At 43.4% G+C, this 24,647-nt stretch overlaps 1 protein-coding gene across 1 annotated transcript; it reads left to right on the forward strand.

Annotated features, from left to right (window-relative positions):
• The first annotated feature begins 1,449 nt into the window (after window positions 1-1,449).
• RS1 (retinoschisin 1) lies at window positions 1,450-24,307 on the forward strand. The gene is made up of 6 exons (XM_057717690.1): window positions 1,450-1,501; window positions 10,131-10,156; window positions 10,763-10,874; window positions 17,943-18,084; window positions 21,911-22,106; window positions 24,155-24,307. The coding sequence occupies exons 1-6, from the start codon at window positions 1,450-1,452 to the stop codon at window positions 24,305-24,307; spliced, it is 681 nt and encodes a 226-aa protein (XP_057573673.1).
• Window positions 24,308-24,647: the final 340 nt, after the last annotated feature.

Below are 24,647 nucleotides of genomic sequence, written 5' to 3' on the forward strand. Positions count from 1 at the left end.
TTTAATTTTTTTCATTAAACTCTAAAATACAGAGCAGAGAAAAAATTAGTCCTTTTCTTTCTAGTACTGCAGTAGGATTTTTTAAATAGACCTTCATCTGTTTAATGAAGAATCCATACATAGTACAGAATAAGCGTCAGGCTTGTGGACACCCCCAAAATGCTGACTGAATGACTAAACATTACTCTAGTTCCTTTCTGTTCCTCTGTATTAGTTCATTACAGCTTCGCTTTGGGGGGTTATTATTATGTTGTTAATGTGAGTTTTTCATCTTTGACAAGAGCAATGAAGTAAGTCTCTGGGACCCTGGGGGATTGAGGTGGGATAATGGTGGCCAAGAACTAAAAAGGGAAGGGGAAACAATATTTTTCTCTGCATTTTTCCACATAGTTTTGTTCATACAGTGGGTAAATCTGTATGCTTTTCTAACTCAGGAGTATAACACACGATTGTCCCTTTTATTACATTCACTTCATTAACTTTTTTTTTAGACCATCTTAACTGTTTTTAAGTTTATAGTTCAGAAATGCTAAGTATAGTCATATTGTTGTGAAAAAGATCTCCAGAACTTTTTTATCTTGGAAAACTGAAACTCTGTATCCATTAAATAACCCCCCTTCCGTCCCCACCCATCAACTTTATTCTTAATGGCTGTATAATAATAATAGCTAATTATGTTAAACACTATACTTTTTAATATATATATCATCCCATTTAAATCTCACACTAACTCTATGAAGTAAGCATTATTATCACCATCTTACAGATGAGAAAATTGAGGCACAGAGACCTTAAGTAACTTTCCCAAGGCCACATAACAGCTGGTTGAGCTAGGAGTTGCATCCAGTCTGGCTTGGGAATCTGTGCTCTTAACCCTGCCTGCTGTCCTGAATCCCCTAACCTTGACCATATAGATTGTTTCCAATTTTGTCTTATTATAAATAACACAGCAATGTAAATCTTTGTGTGTAATGGACCCCCCCCGCCCCAATTTAGCATTTTGATGAGTGAATAGGTGTAAACATGATGCCAACTTGCTTTCTGAGAGGGGAATCCATGCCATTTTCATAGAATTCAAGAATGTTAGTGCTTATTTGGCAGGAAATTGCTCAAGGTGACCCCCCTAGAAGATGATGGCAGAGAAAGGATTAAGACCTGGGTCCTCTGATTCTAGTTTCTATTTTCCTCCACTGCTTCCTTTACATTTAAGGATAGAATAAAGCCAATATCTTCCTTTGCTTAAACCGACCTCAGTTGACATTAGCTTCTTCTCTGAGACTTCTTGATGAGGCAGGTAACTATGTGGGTTAACTTAGCGGGGCTCAGTCAAAGCCCTAAGTACTAAATGGAATAAGATGCTTAATGAGGCCAGTGCTCAAGTTAAGCTCCTGTTCCTAGGAAAGCTCTCCACTTCAATAAGGAAGAGCAGCAGCCAAGGACAAGGGGAGAATGCCACGCAAGATAGAAGGCTTCTTGTTTTTACTTCTCTTTGGCTATGAAGGTATGTGCTATCAAACCATTAGCACTCATTAAATACTTAATACAATTGAATTAATCACATAGCTAATTAACAGAAATGCAACCAGAATAATTAAAATATTATTAATTAGCGAAGCATGCTAATTAATTACTATGTGTTATTAATGAACAACAGTTGTCTTTGTGTGATGCCGTCCTCTTTGTCTTACCACTGGCTTTCTGGTTCTGTGAGGAGCCTTCTAAAGTTCAAAGGATGCTCTTAAAATGGGACAGAAAGAAGGAAGGGTCTCAAAAATTGTATAAAAAATAGCTATAAATTGCAACAATTAATAAGAAAGTGTGATGTATTCTTGAAAGTTTTTGGGAGTCAAATTTAGAGTGATTATAGAATTTAATCTTCCAAACCAGGGCACTACTGAGAGCGGCAGAGGATGCTATTAATAATTCTGCTGGAACAACAGGTGTAAATCAGGACTGTCCTAGGCAAATCGGGATGTGAGGTCACCCTAGTTTAAATATGGATTAACATAACACGCCGAATGCCACTGGACACTAATAGAAAGCATAATCCAACTGAGAGTCAGGAATCCCCAAAGACTCAATACACTCAATCATTTTAAAATTTCTAAATATAGCTCCGGTGGGAGTGAAATGCTTAATTAAGGAGAAATTAAAGGCAAATCTCTAAAATGCCATCCAATTCAACTTTTAGGTTCTCTATCAACCTTTGAAATCATGCTCTTTCATGCCTCTCTCAACTCTTAAGGACCCATCAACTCAGAATTCCTCTTTAGGGTCATTCCAGACATTAGAAATTGGTGCTTTGTGGTCGCTGTGTATTTATGTGCATTACAGGAAATAAATAAGTAGGGCAGAAAGGAGCAGGCCTCTCCACTCTGCCAATGACCTGGTAGACAGACATGACAAAACTCACACAGAGTCAGAATTCGTGATTTACATCATTCTCTTCTCTACTCTCTCATTATGTTCTCTTGGAAGAATACTAAATTTCATGATTCCCCAATCTCAAAACTTTTGTTATTTAGTCACATTTCTCAATATTTGGAAACACCTGTAAAAATATAACCCCAAGGTTATTTTGCAAACCCCCAAGATATATTTCTAAGTCGGGCTCATTTAGACCAAATTGTCTGGTTTTCTCCCTTGCAATTAAGAGTCAGCAACTCGTCCCAGAAACTCTTACTTCAAGATGCTTTGGTGGGTTTGTTTTCCCTTCACTCCTTGCCCTTTCCTCAGCAAAAAAATCTAAACAGAACCTTTCAAGGCTTAGATCCCAATACCCTTGGTTCTCAGACATCCACAGGGCTCACCCTCAGATTCCTCTTATTTGTGATTGGCATTGAGATTCATTCATCCATTGATTCATTCAAGAATCCATTGATGTCAGTTCAAGAATCCATTTCTGAGTTCCTGCTATGATAGGCCAAATGTCGTGTAAGAACTTGATACACCGGACAGATCCTTGTTTTCACTGTGCTGACTCTAAAAACTTTGTTCTGTGACCCCCTAAATGGGAATAAGCCCTAGGAAAGGTTATCAGGCCACTTTTCAATTAGACCCATGCAGTCAGGAGATAACTGTAATAAAAGTCACGCTGTCAGGGGGCACAGAGCACAGCACTCTTTCCTGTTCTATAGCTTATCAATCTTTGTGCATGGCTGGGGAGCTCCAGAAATTTCCACGAAGAACAGAGAATCCCATCTGTCCCAGTGGAATGGAATGTGGTCCAGCAGGTAGGCTTGAAACACTTAAATTCTCTTACCCACCTAACCCAGGCCCTCCACCCTCACGCAGCATCAAAGGAAAGCAGCCACCCCAAAACTAGGCTTGGCAACCTCAGTGTGCTCTACCCTGAGCTAGAGGGATATGCCAGGAGACAGAGAAAAAATGCAGGATACAGTTGCTGCAGTTTATCAGCTTACAACCCAGAGAGAAAAAGAAAGTAAATGCACAGGGAAAGATATATCCTACACAACTGGGAATCTGAAGACAAAGGTTCTTTGTCTAATTTACTCTTCACTGTTTCTGTTCCACGGCAGCAGTGGCTTCTTACTACAGTGAAATAAGGTAAATGGATTGACTCCACTTATGTGTTAGATGAAGGGGCATTTGGGAATCAACAAATCAACATAGTAAAGCACTACTTATGTCTCTTAGGCAGGCTTCTATTTATCTTGCATTGTACATTTTGGATTCCAGGCTGATGATGATTTTTAAAACATCCATCTTACTGAAGTATATTGTTCCGCTGCTTGGTCATGGCTGTTACATAAAAACAAGCCAAAAAAAAAAAAAAATCACCAAGCCTCATCTCACAGATGAGCGTGTGTCCCTCCTTGCAGGTGTGTCAAGGGATAGTAGATTTTTTTCTTTCAAAGCAGCTTTATTGAGATGTAATTTACATACCATTAAATTCACCCATTTAAAGTGTGTGCTTCAATGGTTTTTAGTGTATTTACAGATTTGTGGAGCACACAGTCTAATTTTAGAACATTTTCATCATCCCCCAAAGAAACCAGTAGACATCAAGGACTCACTCCCCAATTCTCCGTCCTCCCAGCCCCTGGCAACCACTGATCTACTTTGTCTCTTATACATTTCCCTTTTCTGGACATTTCATTTAAATGGAATCATACAACATATGGTCTTTTGCCTTTCACTTAGCATATGTTTTTGAGATTCATCTGTGTTGAAGCATGTACAGATAACAGATTTACCCATGAATATGTCTGTCGCCTAAAATAGTAACACTTTCACACCAGAAGCAATTTCCTCCTTTCTTCTTCGCCAGAGGGACATTACTGCAGCCTGCTGTTTTTCTCCTGTGTCTTATTCTTTGTTTCTCAAGTAGATTGGAAGCTAGTTATAGACAGTTTCTATCATTCATAATTTTATGCTTTTCTCCTTGGCTTCACCTGTTTCCATGGGAAGGAAAACTCTGTATTTAGTAACAGCCAATCAAACAGACTGAAATAGTCTTCCCTAAGTGTGTCTAATGCACACTTTGCTTTCTGGGCTTGCAAGGTACATTTCAAGAAATAGACATGCTTGAATTTTCTGGCTCCAGTAACAAACCGTTTCTCTATGGAGTAGCCCTTTGAGCAAAAGAGCAGAATGGTCCCATATTGAATAAATCTAAGGCTGGCGAGTGGCAGACGTCACAGACCCTCTGGTGGAAACCTGTAACCTGGAGGAATGGCGAAGGCGATCTGAGTGGGGAGAAAAATAGGCAATCGTGCAATCGAAATCTTGCCCTTTTTCCTTTAAAGGCTGACCTGTTTCCTTTTGCTCATGCCAACGATGTTATTTTCTGGTATTATAAGATGTTGTCGTCAAACACGCTTTTTGCTTTCGTTCGCCAGCTTTAGGGTGATTAAATCATTTCGGGGACGACAGCAGCCACGTTGCTACTCCCTTGGTGACAGCTTTTCCTGTAAAAGGCTTGTTGTTCCTTCTCCCTCTGCTCATTTCCATAAGATCTGGTGCCTCAGAACCCCAGGCTGCCTACAGACAAACGCTTTCTGGGGAGAGGAGCCCGGGAGGGGAAACAATGCCAGGAATCTGATTGAGCACAAGCGGTGGTTCTGTAATCAGGCCTCCCTCTTGGGCCTCTTCCTCTCCACAGGTAGAAACCTCTCTGCCCTGTGGTTTTTGCCTTCTTTGTTTCTGCACAATTCAGAGCCCCTCTGGGGGCCCACCCATGGACCCAGGTAATGCAAAGACTCTGAATGCCGTGGCAATTAGAGGGGTCTCATCAGAACTCTGGGTTTGCTCAGTTGCAGCTGCATAGACCCTCTTCAGTGACAGGGCACGGCCTCTGGGCCAATTTGATCTGGTTATTAAGGCCACTCTGTCAGTTACTGACACACCTCAACTTTGGTCCCCGCAAAAGACAGTCTGGGCACATCTGATGTTTGCCCAAGTGACAGAGCCCTTCTGCACTTCTGCCATCCCAGCTTCTCTCAGAGATGGTGTGGAGCCGAGTGCCTCCTGTATTAACAGCCCTAAAAACATGTAGATGCCAACTGCTCATCTACTTTGCAGTTCTTGGGGAGCAACTGTGGGACTGACACTATGGGTTCACGTACACATTAACTGCGAGGAGCACAGGGCACCACCCAGCCTACCTGGCCTTTCCCCTGAGCTACAGAAGCTTCTAGCCAGCTGCCCACTCAACCTCAACACTTGGGTGTCCCATAGGCCTCTCTATCCCATCCCCCCCAAATCCCTGCTTCCCCTGGAACCTTCTCCCCTAGTAAATGGTAGCTCTATCCTCCTAGGCACTCAGGCCTTGAACCTCTCTTTATTTCACACCCACATCATCTGTCAGCAAATCCTGTTGGCACTACCTTCCAAAGAGTCAGAATCCAGCCACTTCTCATCACTTCCACTGCCATCACCCCGGGGCCATGCCGCCATCTTCTCTCCCCTAGATGACACGCCAAGTGTTACCGAGTCCAAGCTCGTTCTGCTCGCCACACGACAGGCCAATGCATCAGAGACGAGGTGTTGAGGCAAGGAATACAACTTTATTCAGAAAGCCAGCAAACTGAGAAGATGGCAGACTAATGTCTCCTCAAAAAACCATCTTATTGGGGTCTGGATGCTAGTTTGTTTTATAGAACCAGAGAGGGAGGGGCTGTGGGGAAGTAAAGTTAAAGGGCCATCAGTCTTACAAAAGACCTCTGGGAATAACCAGCCTCAGTGAGGGGATATGTTAATTTCAGCCATTCACACAGGTGGGCAGGGCAGATTGTCCGCCATGGGCTGAACAGAGGCACTTTAATTCAACATTCAGGCAGAGGGGCAGTGTTCCCGGAGGCAGGCCATCATGTGTGATTACAGTAACAAAAGCAACAGAAAGCAAAGGTTAAAGTCAAAGAAACAGATCTAACTTGGAGTCCGATTTAGCTCCACGTGGTAACACAAGCACCTGCCCACCTTGGGGTCTTTATATGCTATTGCCTCTGCCCAGAAAGCTCTGCCCACAGGTATCTCACTTCTTCAGGTCTTTGCTCCAACATCACCTTCTCAGTGAAGCCTTCCCTGAGCCCCAAATTACCACTCCCTGTCCCCCCAATTCCCTGCTTTATCTTTCTCCACAGCAGTCATCATTATTTTACATATTACATATTTTATTCATTCATTCACTATCCCCTCACCCCCCACATTAGACTTTAAGTTCTAGGAGAGGAGGTGTTTTTTATATTTTGTTTACTGCTATATCCCCAGCACCTAAAGCTGAGCCCGGAATATAGTAGATGCTGAATGAAAATTAATGAACGAATGCTTTGGGACTGGTCATTATCAGCTGTCTTTTATATCAATTTCTATAATTATACAGATGCTTAGAAAAACCTGTGGATAAGGAAGACATACGACACAAAGGCCAGAGCAAGTGATGAGTTCTACATGAGGGACAGAAAAAGTCCTCTTCATAGGGAAGGGGTTAAGCAGGCAGAGAAGTTGGGAGGGGAAGGCATTTGAGGCCAAGAAGTCATATGCACAAAGGCATGCAGGCATGAAACAGGCTGGCACATTTGATGAATTACAAGTAATAGACAGTGCAAAAAATAAATCTGGAGAGGTAGCCAGGAGATAGGTGATAGCAACCCCTTAAAGGACACATTATTATTATACCCATTTTAGAGATGAGGAAATGGAGCGATGAGGTCATACAACTAATAAAAGGTGAAACTGGGGCCACTGCAATGGGTACGCAACAAAGAGTTTGGAGCAGGAAAGTGACACAATCAGGTTTGCATTCCATCCCATTGGCAGCATGGAGGATGGATGAGGCAAGGTCTCTCTTTAGCAAGGAGAGTATTCAGGGGAGAGAGAGTAGGGGCCTAAAACAGGAAGTGGTAGTGGGGGTGGAGAGGAAAGATGGCTCCTGGTAGACACTGGATGTGGGGGTTTAGGAAAAAGAGGTGACTAGGAGGAGTCCCAGGTTTCTGGATGGGGTGGGAGGTGGATGGTGGAGCCATTCAGTAGGATAATAGAGAAAGGAGAACAATCTGAGGAAGGATGTAATGAGTTCAGTGTTGAAAATTTGTTTTTCCTGAAGTATAACATACATACAGAAGAGTGTGTATATTACAAGCAAGTGTACAGATCAATGAATTTTTGCCACTAAACACACCCAAGTAACCAGCACTCAGATCAAGTAACAGAACTTTACCAGCTCCCCAGACACCCTCCCTGGGCTTCCTTCTTGCCAGCCCCCACCCCAAGTGTGACCAGGACTCTAATGTCTAGTGGCATAGATGACTTCTGCCTGCTGTGTACATTTTAAATCGATTCATATAGTATGTCCACTTTATCCTCTGACTTTCTACTCAGCATTGTTTGTGAGAGGCGGCCATATTGTGGTGTGGAGTTGTAGGTCATCCATTTTCATTGCAATACAGCGTTCCACTGTGTAAATCTACCACTCTTATCCATTCTACTCTTGATGGACATATGAGTGTTTCCAGTTTGGGGTTTTTACAAATACTGCTGTTACAAATAATCTAGTACATGTTTTTCTTTATTGGAGAACATATGTATGCATTTCTAGTGGATAAATACTTAGGAGTGGAATTGCTGGGTCATAGGGCACATATATGTCCAGCCTCTGTATAAATTGCCAAAGAGTTTTTCAAATAGGTTAGACCAACTTATACCCCACCAGCAACATATGAGTTCAGGTTGCTTCATGACCTGGCCAGCACTTGGTTGGGTCCAGTTTTAGATAGTAAGAGACATCCACAGGGAAATATCAAATAAGCCATTCGATGCACATGTTAGGACTTGAGTTTAGCAACATTTATGTAGGGGTGGAAGTAGAGGAAGCAGAGCTCTTGAGAGAGATTGAGAAGGGTTATTTAGAGTGGTGGGAGAAGCAGGTGAGCATTGTGATGGAAGCTAAAGGAAGATGGGAGGGACTGACAGCACCCAACATTGCAGCGTGAAGATGTAAGGTCAGTGTTGGGAAGAGTCCATTGGATGTGAAAGTAAGAAGTCGCTGGGGGTGGGGGCAAGGGTGGGGGAGGGATAAATTAGAAGATTGGGATTGACATATACACACTACCATATATAAAATAAATAACTAATAAGGACCTACTGTATAGCACAGGGAATTCTACTCAATACACTGTAATGGCCTATATGGGAAAAGAATCTAGAAAAGAGTGGATATATGTATAACAGATTCATTTTGCTGTATACCTGAAACTAATGCAAATTAACTATACCCCAATAAAAATTATAAGCAAACAAAAAGAAGTTGTTGGTAACTTCCTTTGCCAGCACAGAACTTGGCCTCCTACCAAGATGGTACTCCCTAGTCTACACGGCTACCTGAGAGGGTCAATTCTGCCCATAGCAGGTAGACCAAGGAGTCTCTAGGAATCAGTGGACAAGGACCCAGGAGAGATAGCAGTTTGCTGACCACAGCTGAGAGGTGACCCTGAATCTGCCTAGGCTAAAAGATAGGCTAAAAGATATGCACCCTTGACTCACCTTACAGCCTATGCATAACCCAGCAGAGGACTCACCATGTGCGTCGTCCAGTGGTCTGTCTTCTCCTGCGTCCTCAAGCCCCTTGTGGGCAGGGAGCGAGGCTTCCATTTCAAAAGGCCCAGGCCCTGATGCAGGGCCAGGCTCACAGTGGACAGGCAAAAGTGGTGTGTGGAATGGATACATATTATTTAAAGAAAGGCACAATTTTAAAAAAAAGCTTTATAATTGTAATGAAAAAGATGAGACCATTCCTTTACTCTCTAAAACAATCTGAAAGTTCTTGATGGGCATCAGATTCAATTTTTAGATAGGAAAGTGGTTAAGGAGGGACTTTTATATCTACTGTCTATCCTCAGGTTTTGTTTGAGATTTTTATAATAGTTGTATGTGTTGCTTTTATAATCAGAAAAGGAATAAAGGCATTTGTTTTGTTGAAAATGGGAAATGGAACTTGGTGCATTAAACTCACACTGTCTCATGGAACCTTGGGTGATGATGGAAATGTTCTGTATCTGTGCTGTCCAGTACAGGAGCCACTAGCCACATGTGGTCAGCAAACACTTGGAATGTGGCTGATGTGACTGAGGAACTGAATTTTTAATTTTATTAATTTAATGAATTTAAACTTAAATAGCCACATGGGCCTAGTGACTACCACAATGGACAGTATAGCTATAAACAATCAGCTTATGCTAGCATAGACAAACTCTTTTCCTATTAAATTGTGCATTCATTCTATTTAATCATACTTCTATAAAGATAGGTTAAATGGTAGTCTTATGTTACATTTTACACATTTTTAATTTTTCCACATCATTTATACGGTATTTATACTTTGATTGTGGTTTAATATTTCCTGTAGATAACAGACAAACCTAAAAAAAATTAAAAAAAATTTTTTTAACAATATCCTAATTCTAAATCACCTAAATGTGTCACATCCCCAGTTTCTCAGCATCTGTGGCTGTTTTTCCTGGCACGTATTTACTTACTTTGACTACTTCCAGAAGGAGCTTTGTTAACTTTTATGTGACTATTATTATTTCACTTTTCCATGTAATGAATTATTTGTTGAATTTTTCTTTCTTTTTTTAACTTGATTTTTCCCCTCCTGTCCTTCTGCTCAGCCACACTGGGATTATCGTCTACTGAGGTATGTTACCGTAAGAAGACTGGAATTCATATGGATACTGGTTTTCCAGGTTTTCCTAGCCAAAAACAATGTATAGGATTATCACTTTTTTAAAAATGTATTTTTAAAGGTTTTTTTTTTTTTTTTTTCTGGTGTTAATAGCTCGTTTTATCTGGACAAGCTCCAAGACTGGTATTTTAATGAGAGAATGCAAGTAAACCAGGTCTTAAATCAGATGGCTGAATCTTGAATCCAGTCCCTTTTAAAATTGGATCCCCAGATGGGACCTCCAGGAGATGTTAGGTGCCTGACCTTGGATTGGGGCTCCTCAAGCCCCTGAAGATAACTGTAATGGGATGTGCATGGCTCTCTACGTGGGTGTGTCTGTGAGATTTTTAGCTAGTCACCCATGGTGCCAAACATTTGTTTATCTAGACTCAAAGATGAGTGGCAACTGTGTGTGTTAAACTGGGTTCATAATTCAGTTGTGTTGCTGTAGTGTGAAAGTCGCCAAAGACAATAGGAAATGAATGAGCAAGGTTTTTGAAAGCAAGCTTTTCCAGTGGTGCTGACCACAAGTTGCCTTTGTGACTTTTCTGAAGCTTCTGCCCCTCTGGCTTCCCGCAGGATGAGGGTGAGGATCCCTGGTACCACAAAGCATGCAAGTGTGATTGCCAAGGAGGTGCCAATGCCCTGTGGTCTGCCAATGCAGGCTCCACCCCCTTAGACTGCATACCAGGTGAGTGTCCCCTCTCCCTGGGGCACCAGATCCTTTGAGGTATCCTTGGGAACACCTTGTTTCTCCTCTTTCTTTCAACCCTGTTGAATTAAACTGCCTGAAAGCCACGCTCTGGGTGTTCTCCAGTTGGCCTTTGAACTTCAAATCTCAATGGCCACTGCTCCAACAAACTGCACTGATGTCATTTTTCAGAACAGTTTCCTGGATCTCTGCTTGGCCTCGGTGAGACTGTAAGATGAGACCTAACTTTCAATGAAAGAGATTAATGGAATTTATCAAAAATAGACTAATGATAGGTGGCAATTTTGAGAAAAGTACAGGCTTTTGAGCTAGAAATACCAGAGCTGGTATCTTGGCTGCATCATTTTTTAACTCTGGGACTCCCGCTTTGGCTTTTTTCTGTCAAATGGAGGCAATACTGCCGTGCCCGGATACTTATTGCTCACCAAATGACCAGGTGCTTCCCCACATTCTCAGCCCCTTTGCAGTCAGGTGGCCTCACAGGAGCAGTTCCAGCCGAAGGGAGCCATGTCTCTTCTGAAATTAGGGCCCTTTCCCTGCTCGAGAAAGTGGCTTCTCCTTTAGTCTGGGTGCCAGGGAGGTTAAGTGGAGTAGAACCTCCTGCTGACCCTCGATGGATGAATCACTTGAGTGAAAAATCAACCTTTGTTGTGTTAAGCCTCTGAAATTTCCGTGACAATTTGTTCTGCAACATAAACAGCCTCTCCTAACTAATATGAATGCCTTCCTCTAAGGCAGTGGCCAGCAAACTTTGCCTGTAAAGGACCATAGGGCCTTAATACCTCAAGTGGAAAGCAGCCGTAGACAGTATGTAAATGCATGAACGTGGCTACGCTCCGATAAAACTTTATTTATAAAAATAGGCACGGAGCCACATTTGGCCCAAGGGCCACAGTTTGCTCTAAGGAGTTGTTAAGAGGAATAAAATGGATGAGGCATTAAAGCATCTTGTCCTGGACCTGGCAAACTAGCTCCTTTTCTTCCTGTCTCCTAAGAGCTCACGCTCTGACTTTCAGAGGCTCGGGCAGCCTATCAAACATTTGCCATGCTCAGTATTTACCACAGCTCGGAGCCTCTTTTGCTGAAACTATCCTTGCCACCCCTTCCCAGGGTTATGACAGTGCCATGCCGTGGCGCGTCAGCCTCACTTTACATAATCACCTAATAATAGCTCGGGGAGAGAGGTTTGTGTGCAGTGTGTGAGCTTCTCTGCATTATTTCATTAAATTTGCATTAAAATAGCAAATTGTGGGGGAGGGAGGGAGTCTACAAATGTTTTACTGCCTGTTTTTCCTATTGACTAAAGGGGTAGGAGTTGGTTTCTGAACTAAGTCTTCTGGAAGGGAACAGTGGGGGCCCGGTAGCAAGGAAAACAGTAAGTGCTGATGAGTTCAGTGGGTTTCTCTCACAAGAGGGATGTCCCACTGAGCTCCACAGTGTGAGCTTCTGCAGCTGTTTTGTGCAGGGGTGATCTGCCCAGTCAAGACTGAGGCACCCTCCTTAATAATCCATTTTGAATTCAATTCCACCATCTGTCATCATGTGCCTACCATGTGCTGATGGGGAGACAAAAATGAACCATTGTCTCTACCCTGGAGGAGTTTACCATTTAGTAGAAACAAATGTTCTCTTCACTAGAGACAAGAGGCCTACTGGAATTCCAGTCCAAGGAAGCTCTTTCTAAGAAACTGAAGAGAGATTATTTATACAGATTGGTTTCATTGACCTGATCAACTGCACAGCTAAGGAGGGCTGTGTGTTTGAGGAACGTGAAGATGACCTGGGCCGCCCAGGCTCTCTCCCCTACACAGTTGCCGTGAACTTGAAGTTCTGAAATCAGAAATTCTTTTAGCTTAAGTGTTCTCCTCTCCCAACTGGGGTTTTGGTTTTTGTTTTGTTTTGTTTTAACAACACAGATATTCCCAGGAAGGAAAAAAATGCAATCTTAGTGTTAAATGGTTGATTCATTACTGTGAATTGGCTTTTCCATGAAAGAGATGATTCAGGGCACCAGGTCTAGCCACAAGCTTCCAGAATTCACTTGCCCATCAGTGCCTCAGATCCTCAGTGGAACACTGCCTGGTCTTTCTGGATCCTGAGATTGAGTGCTTCCAGCAGAGCCCGACTTAGGACGGAAGAAGAGCCTAGAAAGCACAGGACAGGAGGGTCATTCAGAGCTGCCAAGAGGTGCTCGCAGGTGCACACAGGCTGTTACTGCCAGGGGGCCCTACCCACAGAGCAGAACGTGACCAGCTAGGTGCACTATGGCCTCCTCATCTTCAGCTTAATGCTATTACACTGAAAGGTCTGTCTTTTCCACAGTTGAGCTAAGATTACCTCGTCACTCTGAGAGGGGGGAATAGGGTAAGGAAGGTATCAAAGTATAAGAAATCCAGTGACTCAATGCTTTACTCATATTCTAGATTTTACATTTCCATATTATATTCAAGTTTATACTCTATTCTTCTATAAATATTATTCTGTATTCCACTACATCATCATATAGATTCGTCTAACACATGTGCATAATAATATTCACATGTCTTTTGTGAAGAATGGCCCTGAACTCCCTCTGTGTTCCTTTACATTAATATTCTTTATAAGCATATCTGGCCTTCATATCTCTACACATCGAGAAATTATCTACTGAATAAGAAAGGCTAGTAAGTTAAGTGTGCATAGCCTGGATTAGCAGCACACATGACTATGTCTTCATCCATCTCGTTATCAAATCAGTGCTCAGAAGAGATACTTGTGCCACCGAAGATGCAGGTTTTTCCGTAAGAGTAAAATGAGTGAAGAAACAGGCTTAATAGCTTACAGTAACCTCTGAGCAGAAAACTTGGGAAGGACATACTCTGTGTGTGAGAGGAGGATCCCTTTAATTCCTCCAGCAACATTATTTATGTTGCTTAATACTAGTTTAGACTCAGTTGACAGTTTCTTTTTGATTAGACCAGTGGCAGTTCTCTGGGCCAGTCAATTCCCACTTCCTCCTTGAGCTCTCTGCTTCCTGTTCCTGCCATTTTCTCTGCTTATTCCCAGTGGCCACCTGAGAGATGGGGTGATGTAGTTTGTTTATCCCTCCATTCATCCATCCAATGAATATCTATTGAGTGCCTAGCACACACAGGCGTTCTGCTTGGTGCAGGATAGAATGGTGGGCTAGACAGACCGGGGAAGCTGGAGGCAGCACCTGGAGTCCCTACCCAGCTCAGGGTGGGCAGGGGAAGTGGGTAGAGATCTGAAGGATGAGGAGAGGTGAAGGGGAAAGGAGGAGACAGGGAAAATAGTAATAATGTAACTGGAGTGCCCTTTACTCCAGGGCACAAAGAACAGGATAAATTTTATATTTTCTATTTTTCCAATTTTCGGATAACTCCACTTTGAGTCCACCTTTATCATGGGCTGTGAGGAGTTCTAAAGACACAATTGTTGAAGTTCCTGACCCTCACCTTTGGACTAAACCCCCCTCATCCCCCCCCACCCCCACCCCCCAGGGGCCTGCATGGGCTGACTGGGGGCAGGGCCCAGGCTCAGGATCGGGGCAGCTCCCTGACTGGCTGGCAGCCCCACAGGAAGGCAGACACCTTGTTGGTGGCCCTTCTCCCTCTGAACCAAGCTCAGTCCTGGAGACCTTCCCAAGTCTCCTCAGGATGTCAAGAATTCAGGGCTCCCAGGCCCCATCCCTGGTCCAACCCCCTCAGAGGAACCATTTCCCCACTGAGTTCAGGCCCCTACCACAAGACCCCCACCCCTACCACCCCCCAGCAAGGGTCAAAGCCCAAAGCCTCTGGTCACCTCCTCTGGGACAGGCAGCTAATTCCTGTTGAGGTCTAGATCTGCCAAATCCATAAACCAAAGAGATGCTGGGCTGTCAACAGTCTTCTCCTCCCTCAAATCACATGCATGTGCGTGCAAACAGCTTATTCCTTCCTGAGGCAAGGAGACGTAGGGAGAATGATGGGGGCAGGACAGAATGGGGTAGAGGAGTGTTTGATTTTTTTCCCCTGGTGCGTCTTCACCATAAAAACAAACATATATAACTCAAGACATTAATACACTCTCATAACTTCACCCTATTACATCAGTATTAACTGCTTATTTTTGGTCAGGCACTACAGGCTCTACACTCTACAAACACTGCTTCACATAATCCCAAATCAACTTTATGGAGGCAGGGACTACTGTTGTGCCCATTTCACAGATGAGGAAACTGAGACCAAGAGAGGTTGAGCAGCTTGCCTAAGCTCACCAGAGGGAGAATGGCATCCAATCCTAGGTTGAATTGGCTCTAAGCAGACATTCTTGACCTTGGCTGCCCATTGCCATCACCTGCAGCTTTACCCCATGCCAAGAGGTCATGCCCCAGACCAATGACATCAAAATCTTTGGGGATATGGCCCGAACACCAGCACTTCTATAATTTTCCAGGTGATGTCCTGGCTGAGACCCATCACAGAGTTTCTGCTTTGTGCCTTGGGCCAAAACACAGGGTTTTCTGGGTTAGCAGCTGGGTAGCTGGAGGTGCCAATGCCTGAGACAGAAGCACTGGACAGGGGCAGGCTTGGGGCTTGGACGCTGAAGGGCTTAGTTTTGGACATATGAGTGTGAATCATCTTTGGGTCACCCAGATGGAACTGTTCACTTGGAAAATATCCAGGGGGCAGTGGGATGGAATTTGGGGCCTGGAAGTCAGGCATTGGCTCTCAGACACCAGCTGAAGCCATGGGGATGGTGAGCTCATCACCTACCCTGGAAAGTATAGGCAGGATGCACGTCTGGACAAGCCCTCACAGGCCTCCAAGACCATTGCCACTGGCCAGGTCCCTGTAGTGTAACTCTTAACTGTTAGATGGGCTAACTGGGAAGAGATGGCAAAAGAGATGTGAGGGGGAAATAGAGAAAGAGCAAAATGCCCACGAGTAAAGCAATCAGGAGAGATGGCCATGGCTTTTTCTTTCCCTCTGCCTCTTCCCTCTGAGCTGGTGGCGCTGCAGCAAGAAAAGGGAGGTTCAGGATGGAGGGGCCTTAGAGATATCCATGGTTAGAATTTAGGAGGCGACCAAGGACCCAGCTGAAACCCAGCTTTCTGACAATGTCCCTCCTTCCAGTGGCATTGGCTGGGCTTGTCTTCTAGGTCAGAGGGGAGTTGAGGAGGTGGAAGTCCCCAAGGCCACAGGCACCAGCCCCCTGAATCCTACAGTCAACAAAATGCCTTCCCTGGCAGACCAAGGTTTTCAAAGTATACTTTGAAAGTGTGCTTGTTAAAAATGCAGCCACTCTGGGGGTGGGATCTTGGAAACTGCATTCTTAACAAGCCCCCCTGATGATTTGGCCACACAAGGCATGATGGAGTGGCTCAGAAAGGGCTCCTATTCTCTCTCCCTCGACATTATTTTAAGAGGCTCCCCAAAGCTTCAGGTACTTGATAAACTACAGATGCTGTCCTCTCACCCCCAGCCCTGCTGAGCTGCAGCTACTGGTGGGATTTGGCCTATTTCTTTGGTTCACTGGGCAGAAAGGCAGTTAAGCTGCCCTGGCCAGAGGCCTAAAGCTGTCCTTCTGTCTTCAGCCTCTGGGGACAGGGCATGTCTATCCCTGCAGGCATTCTGGAGCCTCAGGATGGCATTCAAGCTTTTACATGCCTCATTCAGTTTTACTGACTTTTGAAAATTATCTGCCAGAAAGACCTCAGCACTCATTTTACTGTTGAAGGTGACGATGCCCCAGTAAATACACTTGGCTTTTCAATCTGAACTCAAATTTATACATGGAAAGAAAGTAATTTGATCTGCCTTACTTGAAGTTTATCATTCACAATTGGAAAACTAGGAGAATGTATTTGCCTAAGTTTATCATTTGTTTTCTAAAGAAATTCAGCTAGAATCTGGGTTTGGTTATAAATAAGAGACCCCCTAAATAGTGGCTTATTGAAATAGGAGTTTTGCTTTGACTCACATGGTAAAAAGACTAGGGGTAAGGAGTAGCTTAAGGATATCAGGGCTGAGATCTCTTCAGTTCTCTTGGCCTTATCCCATGGTGCAAGATGGCTAATGTTGCACCAGCCATCAGCTCTTCCTTCTAGGCAAGAGGAAGAAAGAGGGGGCAAGCAAAATCTGATTGGAAGTCCCCAGCAGACATCCTCTTCTATTTCATGGGTCAGAAATTGTGTCACGTGGTCACTTCTAACTGCAAAGGTAGCTGAGAAAGATTGTTATTTTTTAGCTGACTAGGTTGCTGTGCCCAACAAAATTAGGGTTCTTTAGTCTAAAAGAAGGGGAGAATGGATACTGGGTTGGCAATTGACAGTCTCTGACCAGGTAACTCAATGCTAAATTAGTGAGAGGAAATCCATGAGAAGCAGCAATTAATATACAAGAACCAGCTTCGGCTACTCTGATTTGGAAAAAGCAGTTCCTTTCAACTGTTCCTTATTCAACAGTCACTTAGGCACATTTCTTCCCCCCCGCCCCTTTTTTTCATTAGACAAGTGAGAAAACTGCAATTTACAAGTGGGAAGTCAGTCTCAATATGTAATTGCCCTTCTTGCCTCTCACCATTGTTTTGTTCCTATAATTGGCATCATATGCTGCCTGAGGACAGTTAGGGACGTTGATGTCATCATGTGGGATGGCTAACCCGTGTTAATGAGGAAAATAAAGAGTATGGCATTTAAGTATGATATTTTGCTGCGAACCTCTTGGTTTTTAGGTCTCTGAGTTTGTGGAGGAGGTGAAGTATTTCTCAAAATTCCCTGCCTGCCCCCCCCAATGAGGTTGCCATAGAACTACTTCCTTCTGCTTTTATGAATGTTGTGAGTCTCTATGGCAATCCCTTTACTTCATCTTCACTCTCTTCTTGCAAGAACACTGTAGAGGATGAAGACACAGTTCTACCCATTGTGAATGGCGCTGACAAGGAAAACATCCTCCAGCTTCCAAAGCACAAACGGGAGGGTCTGATTTGTCATTTTAATCATGTCGTGTTTGTTGACTCTTGCCATGTGATGTGAGTGTTTTAATATGCATTGTTTTTCCTTCCCAGAATGCCCATACCATAAGCCCCTGGGTTTCGAGTCAGGAGAGGTTACACCGGACCAGATCACCTGCTCCAACCTGGAGCAGTATGTGGGCTGGTATTCCTCCTGGACTGCCAACAAGGCCCGGCTCAACAGTCAAGGCTTTGGGTAAGCAGGGCAGGCGGCTTGGGCGATTTTTTTTTTTTTATGTGATTTGAAAAAGTAGGTCTCTGTAATAAATGAACTACACAGAATGCTTTTATTTATTCAACAAATATTGACTGAGTGCCTTCCACATGCCAAGGACAGTGGATTCAGCAGTGAACGGGTGGGTGAGCTCCTCACCTTTGAGAAGCACAGTTTATTTTTTTGTTTGTTTTTTGAGAACTTTTATTGAGATACAGTTAATAGACAATAAACCGCATATATTTAGAGAGTACAATTTGGTATTTTTTTTTTCTTATTAGTAATGTATATATGGCAATCCCAATCTTTCAATTCATTCTCCCCCAACCCTCCCTTCTTTCCCCACTTGGTGTCCATATGTTTGTTCTCTACATCTGTGTCTCTATTTCTGCCTTGCAAACTGGTTGATTTGTACCATTTTTCTCTATTCTGCATATATGTGTTAATGTACGATATTTGCTTTTCTCTTTCTGACTCACTTCACTCTGTATGACAGTCTCTAGGTCCATCCATGTCTCTACAAATGTCCCAGTTTCATTCCTTTTTACAGCTGAGTAATATTCCATTGTATATATATGTACCACATCTTCTTTATCCATTCATCTGTTGATGGACATTTAGGTTGCTTCCATGTCCTGGCTATTGTAAATAGTATTGCAATGAACATTGGAGTGCATGTGTCTTTTTGAATTATGGTGTTCTCTGAGTATATGCCCAGCAGTGGGATTGCTAGGTCATGTGGTAACTCTATTTTTAGTTTTGCAAGGAACCTCCACACTGTCCTCCATAGTGGCTGTATCAATTTACATTCCCATCAACAGTGCAAGAGCGTTCCCTTTTCTCCACACCCTTTCCATCATTTACTGTTTGTAGATTTTCTGATGATGCCCATTCTAACTGGTGTGAGGTGATACCTCATTGTAGTTTTGATTTGCATTTCTCTAATAATTAGTGATGTTGAGCAGCTTTTCATGTGCCTCTTGGCCATCCGTATGTCTTCTTTGGAGAAATGCCTATTTAGGTCTTCTGCTCATTTTTTGATTGGGTTGTTTGTTTTTTTGATATTGAGCTGGATGAACTGTTTATATATTTTGGAGATTAATCCTTTGTCTGTTGGTTCGTTTGCAAATTTTCTCCCATTCTGAGGGTTGTCTTTTCGTCTTGCTTATAGTTTCCTTTGCTGTGCAGAAGCTTTGAAGTTTCATTAGGTCCCACTTATTTATTTTTGTTTTTATTTCCATTACTTGTTGTGATTTATGTCGAAGAGTGTTCTTCCTATGTTTTCCTCTAGGAGTTGTATACTGTCTGGCCTTACATTTAGGTCTTTAATCCATTTGGAGTTTATTTTTGTGTATGGTGTTAGGGAGTGTTCTAATTTCATTCTTTTACATGTAGCTGTCCAGTTTTCCCAGCACCACTTATTGAAGAGGTTGCCTTTTCTCCATTGTATATCTTTGCCTCCTTTGTCATAGATTAGTTGACTATAGTTTATCTCTGGGCTTTCTATCCTGTTCCATTGATCTATATTTCTGTTTTTGTGCCAGTACTATACTGTCTTGATCACTGTAGCCTTGTAGTATAGTTTGAAGTCAGGAAGCCTGATTCCACCAACTCCGTCTTTCCTTCTCAAGATTGCTTTGGCTATTCAGGGTCTTTTGCGTTTCCACACAAATTGTAAAATGTCTTGTTCTAGTTCTGTGAAAAATGCCATTGGTAATTTGATAGGGATTGCACTGAATCTGTAAATTGCTTTAGGTAGTATAGTCATTTTCACAATGTTGATTGAGAAGCACACAGTTTAGAGGGGGAACTCTAAGCACATTGTCACATGACTGGTCATCTGCTAAGTGTGATGAGTGCTGTGGAGGAGACAGAGAAAGACCTGGTCCATTTGAAACACCAGGGAAGGCTTTCTAAGGAAGAGATCTTTGACCTGAGAGTTGCAGTTGTCCAGGTGGGTGGACGGGGGAGGGAGGCACAGGGTACAGCAGGTACAAAGGCCCTGAATTAGGAAGATCCCTCAAGTGCATGGATGCGGCCCATAAAGAAGGCCAGTGAGGTTAGTGCACAGGTGAGATATTGCTGGAGAGGTAGGCAGAAATCAGATGGTGCAAGGCCTTATAAGTCATGTTAAGGACTGTGGTCCTTATTTTAGGAATAATGGGAGAACCCTGAATGTGCATTAGTTAGAATACAGGCTTGTGCTGCTGTAACAAACAGCCCCAAAATACAGAGACTTAATCAACATGGAGGTGATCAGGCAGTCTAGGGTTGTTATGGCAGCTGGATGGTATCAGGGGCCCAGACTCTTTCTACCCTGCTCTCTCATCCTTAACATAAAGTTCCTATCTTGGGGCACAAGATGGCTGCTGTAGCTTCCCCTATCACATCCACATTCTAGTCAGTAGGGAGAAAAGAAGAGCAGACTACATACACTTTTCCTTTAAGGATATATACATAATCCTACTGGCCACTTCTGCCCACATCCCACTGATCAGAATTTGGTCAACTTGTCCCACCTAGCTGCAGAGGAGACTGGGAAATGTGATCTTAGCTGGGTGGCCACTTGCCCAGAGGAAACCCAGGGGTTCTATTACTAAAGGAAGATGGGAAGAGGATACTGGGAGACAATTAGCAGACTCTACCAGAGAAAGATTTAAAGTTGGGGAGTATCACAATTGGGTTTATGTTTTAAGTAAAATCTTCTGGCTCTTGTGGGAAGAGCTGTTTAGTGTGGGGTACGGGTGGGGGGCAAGGCAGGGAGAGGAATCCAGGGAGATAAGTTAAGTAAGCTATGGCAGCTGTGCAGGCAAGAACTGAGGGTGATGTGGGCTATAGTTGTGGCAGTGAAATGGAGAGAAATGACTTTGAGAAACATTTGGAGATGGAGCCAAAGAGACGGATTAGATGTCTGAGGTGACAGAGAGGAAGGGGGTAGAATTCAGAGAGATGAACATGGAAGGGGGGATTGGAGTGAGGATAATTAGTAGCTCTTTTTAGACATGTTTTGAGATGCTATATGGCATCCAGGAGAAGTTGTCTAGCGAGTCATTGATTCGCAGGATTTAGAATTTAGACAAGGCCTGGGATGGACCTAAAAAGTCAGGAGCCACCCAAGTAGCAAGTCCAGAATTAGAAGAGAAGGCAGCCAAGGACTGAGTCCCGAGAAGTTAATTAACGCGTGCGTGCACGCACCCTGCCCTCCCCTCTCCCTCACACACACACAAAGGGAAACTACAGGTTTCCACAACTTATGAGGGATATAACTAAAAGATAAATCAGTTCCTTCAGTGGTTGTTTTGCTTTACAATTGTGAAAAGCCCTTGCAGAGCCACTTGGTTCCATGTTCTGCACGTGGTGCCTACCATGGCGTGGATGACAGCGCCTGAAGGAGACGCAGATAGGCATGAAGAGAGTGAAATCAAAGAAAAAAAAAGACTTATGGAGAAAGAACATCAGGAGAGACTAATGAAAAGGGAAGGGGGCTGGCAGGTGCAATGACCATGCTCAACCACACTCCAAAGGTGATTTCAGCTACAGTTGAAGGCATTTCTTTGACAAATTATTTGAATCTGGCAATTTTTCCTTGGGCGGTGGAGGTGCAGGGGAAGAGAAACTATACAAGTATCACAGAGGCCGGACACTTCTTAGAGACAAGCCTCTGGGTGCTTAACAGATTGCAGCTCAGACTGCCTGAGCTTTGTGGGGGCTCTTCAGATGCTGGCATCCCCTCAAAAGACAGTGCCTCCCAGCTCTTCTGAGGGACTCATAGGGAAAGGCTCCTGGTGATTTGCTGTGTTCGTGGCAGGTGCGCCTGGCTCTCCAAGTTCCAGGACAGCAGCCAGTGGTTACAGATAGATCTGAAGGAAGTCAAGGTGATTTCAGGGATCCTCACCCAGGGGCGCTGTGACATCGATGAGTGGATGACCAAGTACAGCGTGCAGTACAGGACCGATGAAAGTCTGAACTGGATTTACTATAAGGACCAGACCGGAAACAACCGGGTATGTCGGGCTTACCCCAAACCAACAACACACCCCCTCTGGGACTCCCCTCCCACCCATCCCTGTGTTCCTGTCGCCACCCTCTGTCAGAACACTAACCCCACGGTATGGTGAGTCATCCATGCTTCCTCCCCACAACACAATCTGCTCTCTGATGACGAGGCAGGGGTCTTTTCTTGTATCCCTCATGCCTAGCACAGTCTGTTTGTGAATGCCATTGTACATGCAAAAGAAATCTCACATCAGCATAGAGTTGCTTGAATAGTCAAGACTGGCCATTTGGATTCTGCCAAACTTACTGGACCTTGAACACTTTGCTGCATGGGTCTGGCTTGATCTACTACTGATGTGGCTAGGTCCTCGTCCCTTTATGTAGATATGGCCTCTCCTTACTATTGACTGAGACCAACAATCTCAACAAGTTAGCTATTAAACTGTGTAAATAGTTAAAACGACTCCAGCTGAGAAGAAACAGTCACTTAAACCTTTGAACAACTTTATATCCTACTAATCTCTGAGGGCTGAGACCCAAATCTTGCTCATCAGACTGAACACAGTAGGCTCTTGATTTTATATATATATAAATATATATAATGTACACACATATGTATATATACATACATATATACATATATAAATATATAATCAATATTTTACATATATATATATAATACTATCTGCAGTGAATTAAAAACTCACTAGCTGTTTGGAAATGTTAACTGCCCTTTTGTCGGAGAGTGTGGACTTCCTCCAGCTAATCTGGACATTTTATCAGGTTAAGTAGACATGTGCAGCTGAACATCAGAAGGCTCTGTACTTTCTGATGACAATTTCTACAGCAAGACATTCATGGGTTGAAATTTCAAGGAGTTTGATCACAATTGGAAAAACCAGCTTTATTCTTGGACATTTTATTTCATTTTTATTCTTATTAGTTGGCTTCTCAAAAAGATATGAGAATTCTTTTTCATTCTCTGTCTGTTGTTTCTGAAGGCTTTGATGGTTCTTTGCAAAGAAGCGCTTCACTCCAGCAGTTGTGCGATCTGGAGGAGCCTGTTCCATCCTCCCTCTTCACTGGACTCCTGACTTAAATAGGTTCAAGGGCAAACAGCTTAGAGAAGGGGATGTGGGGTGTTGCTACGGAGAATAAAGGCAAGATCATGGCAGCTGAGGTCCTTCTTGATTTGTGTATATATGAGGTCAATGTGGCAGCCAGATTTTTTCGGGAGATAATCCCAGAAGGAAATGAAATGTTCCAGTGTCATTGGGCAGAGCACTAGGACTCTAGAAAAAGCGCACAGAAGTTTCTTTGAAAACATAGCCAAATATCCCTTGTACCTTATGTTACAGCCACTGCATCATGCTATGTTATATCCCCCAAAACAGGAAGCAACTCCTTTTTCTATTTTGGGCACCGCTCTCCCACTTTGAGAGTCTTCTCTCTAGTTTTTATGTCTTTTTCTTTTTTAAAAACATTTTTTTTCCAAGTCTAAAAACTACTTGCCATTTGTATCAATGTAGACACATACAGTTAAGCTTTGGCTTACAACTTTAGAGCCAGTTCACAAGTTTTCACTTGAGTCCCACTATGGATACCTTTGGAACATGGGAACATTCCTCTCTTAAGTGTGATGTGGTCCTTTTCAAAATTCTTGTCAAAATGCACAGGATTAAATCACAAAATGGGTGATAAGAATCAAGAGGCATGTTCTATCAGAGCCATCCAATAGAACTTTCTGCAATAATGTTATTATCTGCAGTATCTACCAATATGGCAGCCACTAATCACATACAGTATTGAGCACTTGAAGAGCAGCTAGTGTGACTGAGGAATTGTTACCTAATTTTAATTCATTGAAGTTGATGCCTGGAGCATGTAGGTGCCGACAATCATTCAAGGTCAGATTTTCGGGGTCCTCAGCAAATTCTTTGCTCTTTCAGCACTGAAATTTTCCATAGTTAAAAGTTGGGGCTAACTCCAGACAGGAATCCATCTTCCTTTTCTCTCCCCTTCTGTGATGGTGATAGGATTTCCTCCCTCCCTTTAGGTTTTCTATGGAAATTCGGACCGAACCTCCACAGTCCAGAACCTGCTGCGACCCCCCATCATTTCCCGCTTCATCCGGCTCATCCCGCTGGGCTGGCATGTCCGCATTGCCATCCGGATGGAGTTGCTGGAGTGTGTCAGCAAGTGTACCTGATGCCCGCCTCAGATTGGCACCTGCTGGGGGTGGAGGGCGCACGGGGGAATGCTGACTTACCACTGTGACCAACAGGGCTGGATTTTACAGGCTCTTTTCAATGCAGAGCTGGGCAGAGAATACTTTTCTTTTTTGTAAGATATAGTTTCTAATTTCAATGAAAGAGAAAGAAAATGAACTTATTCTATACTCAGGGCCAAAGAAAATAAGAACAAAGAAAATGTCCCTAAAAACAATTTTCATGCAAAAGCCTAAGTAGCAGGAGTAATTTGCTGCTCTCAGGGTTTTTTTTGTTTTGTTTTTGGTCTCAGTGACACTGTGAAAGGTGCAGTCCCAGGGG

This window comes from Hippopotamus amphibius, chromosome X, assembly GCF_030028045.1.
Source record: "Hippopotamus amphibius kiboko isolate mHipAmp2 chromosome X, mHipAmp2.hap2, whole genome shotgun sequence".
In the NCBI taxonomy this organism is placed as follows: Eukaryota; Metazoa; Chordata; class Mammalia; order Artiodactyla; family Hippopotamidae; genus Hippopotamus; species Hippopotamus amphibius.

Bases quoted from the DNA above. Each gene is read 5' to 3' on its own strand.
- RS1 (XM_057717690.1), top strand. From the start codon at position 1,450: ATGCCACGCAAGATAGAAGGCTTCTTGTTTTTACTTCTCTTTGGCTAT. The intron at 10,157-10,762 runs GTATGTTACCGT...GGCTTCCCGCAG, and splicing joins TGGGATTATCGTCTACTGAG to GATGAGGGTGAGGATCCCTG. The intron at 10,875-17,942 runs GTGAGTGTCCCC...TTTCCTTCCCAG, and splicing joins CCCCTTAGACTGCATACCAG to AATGCCCATACCATAAGCCC.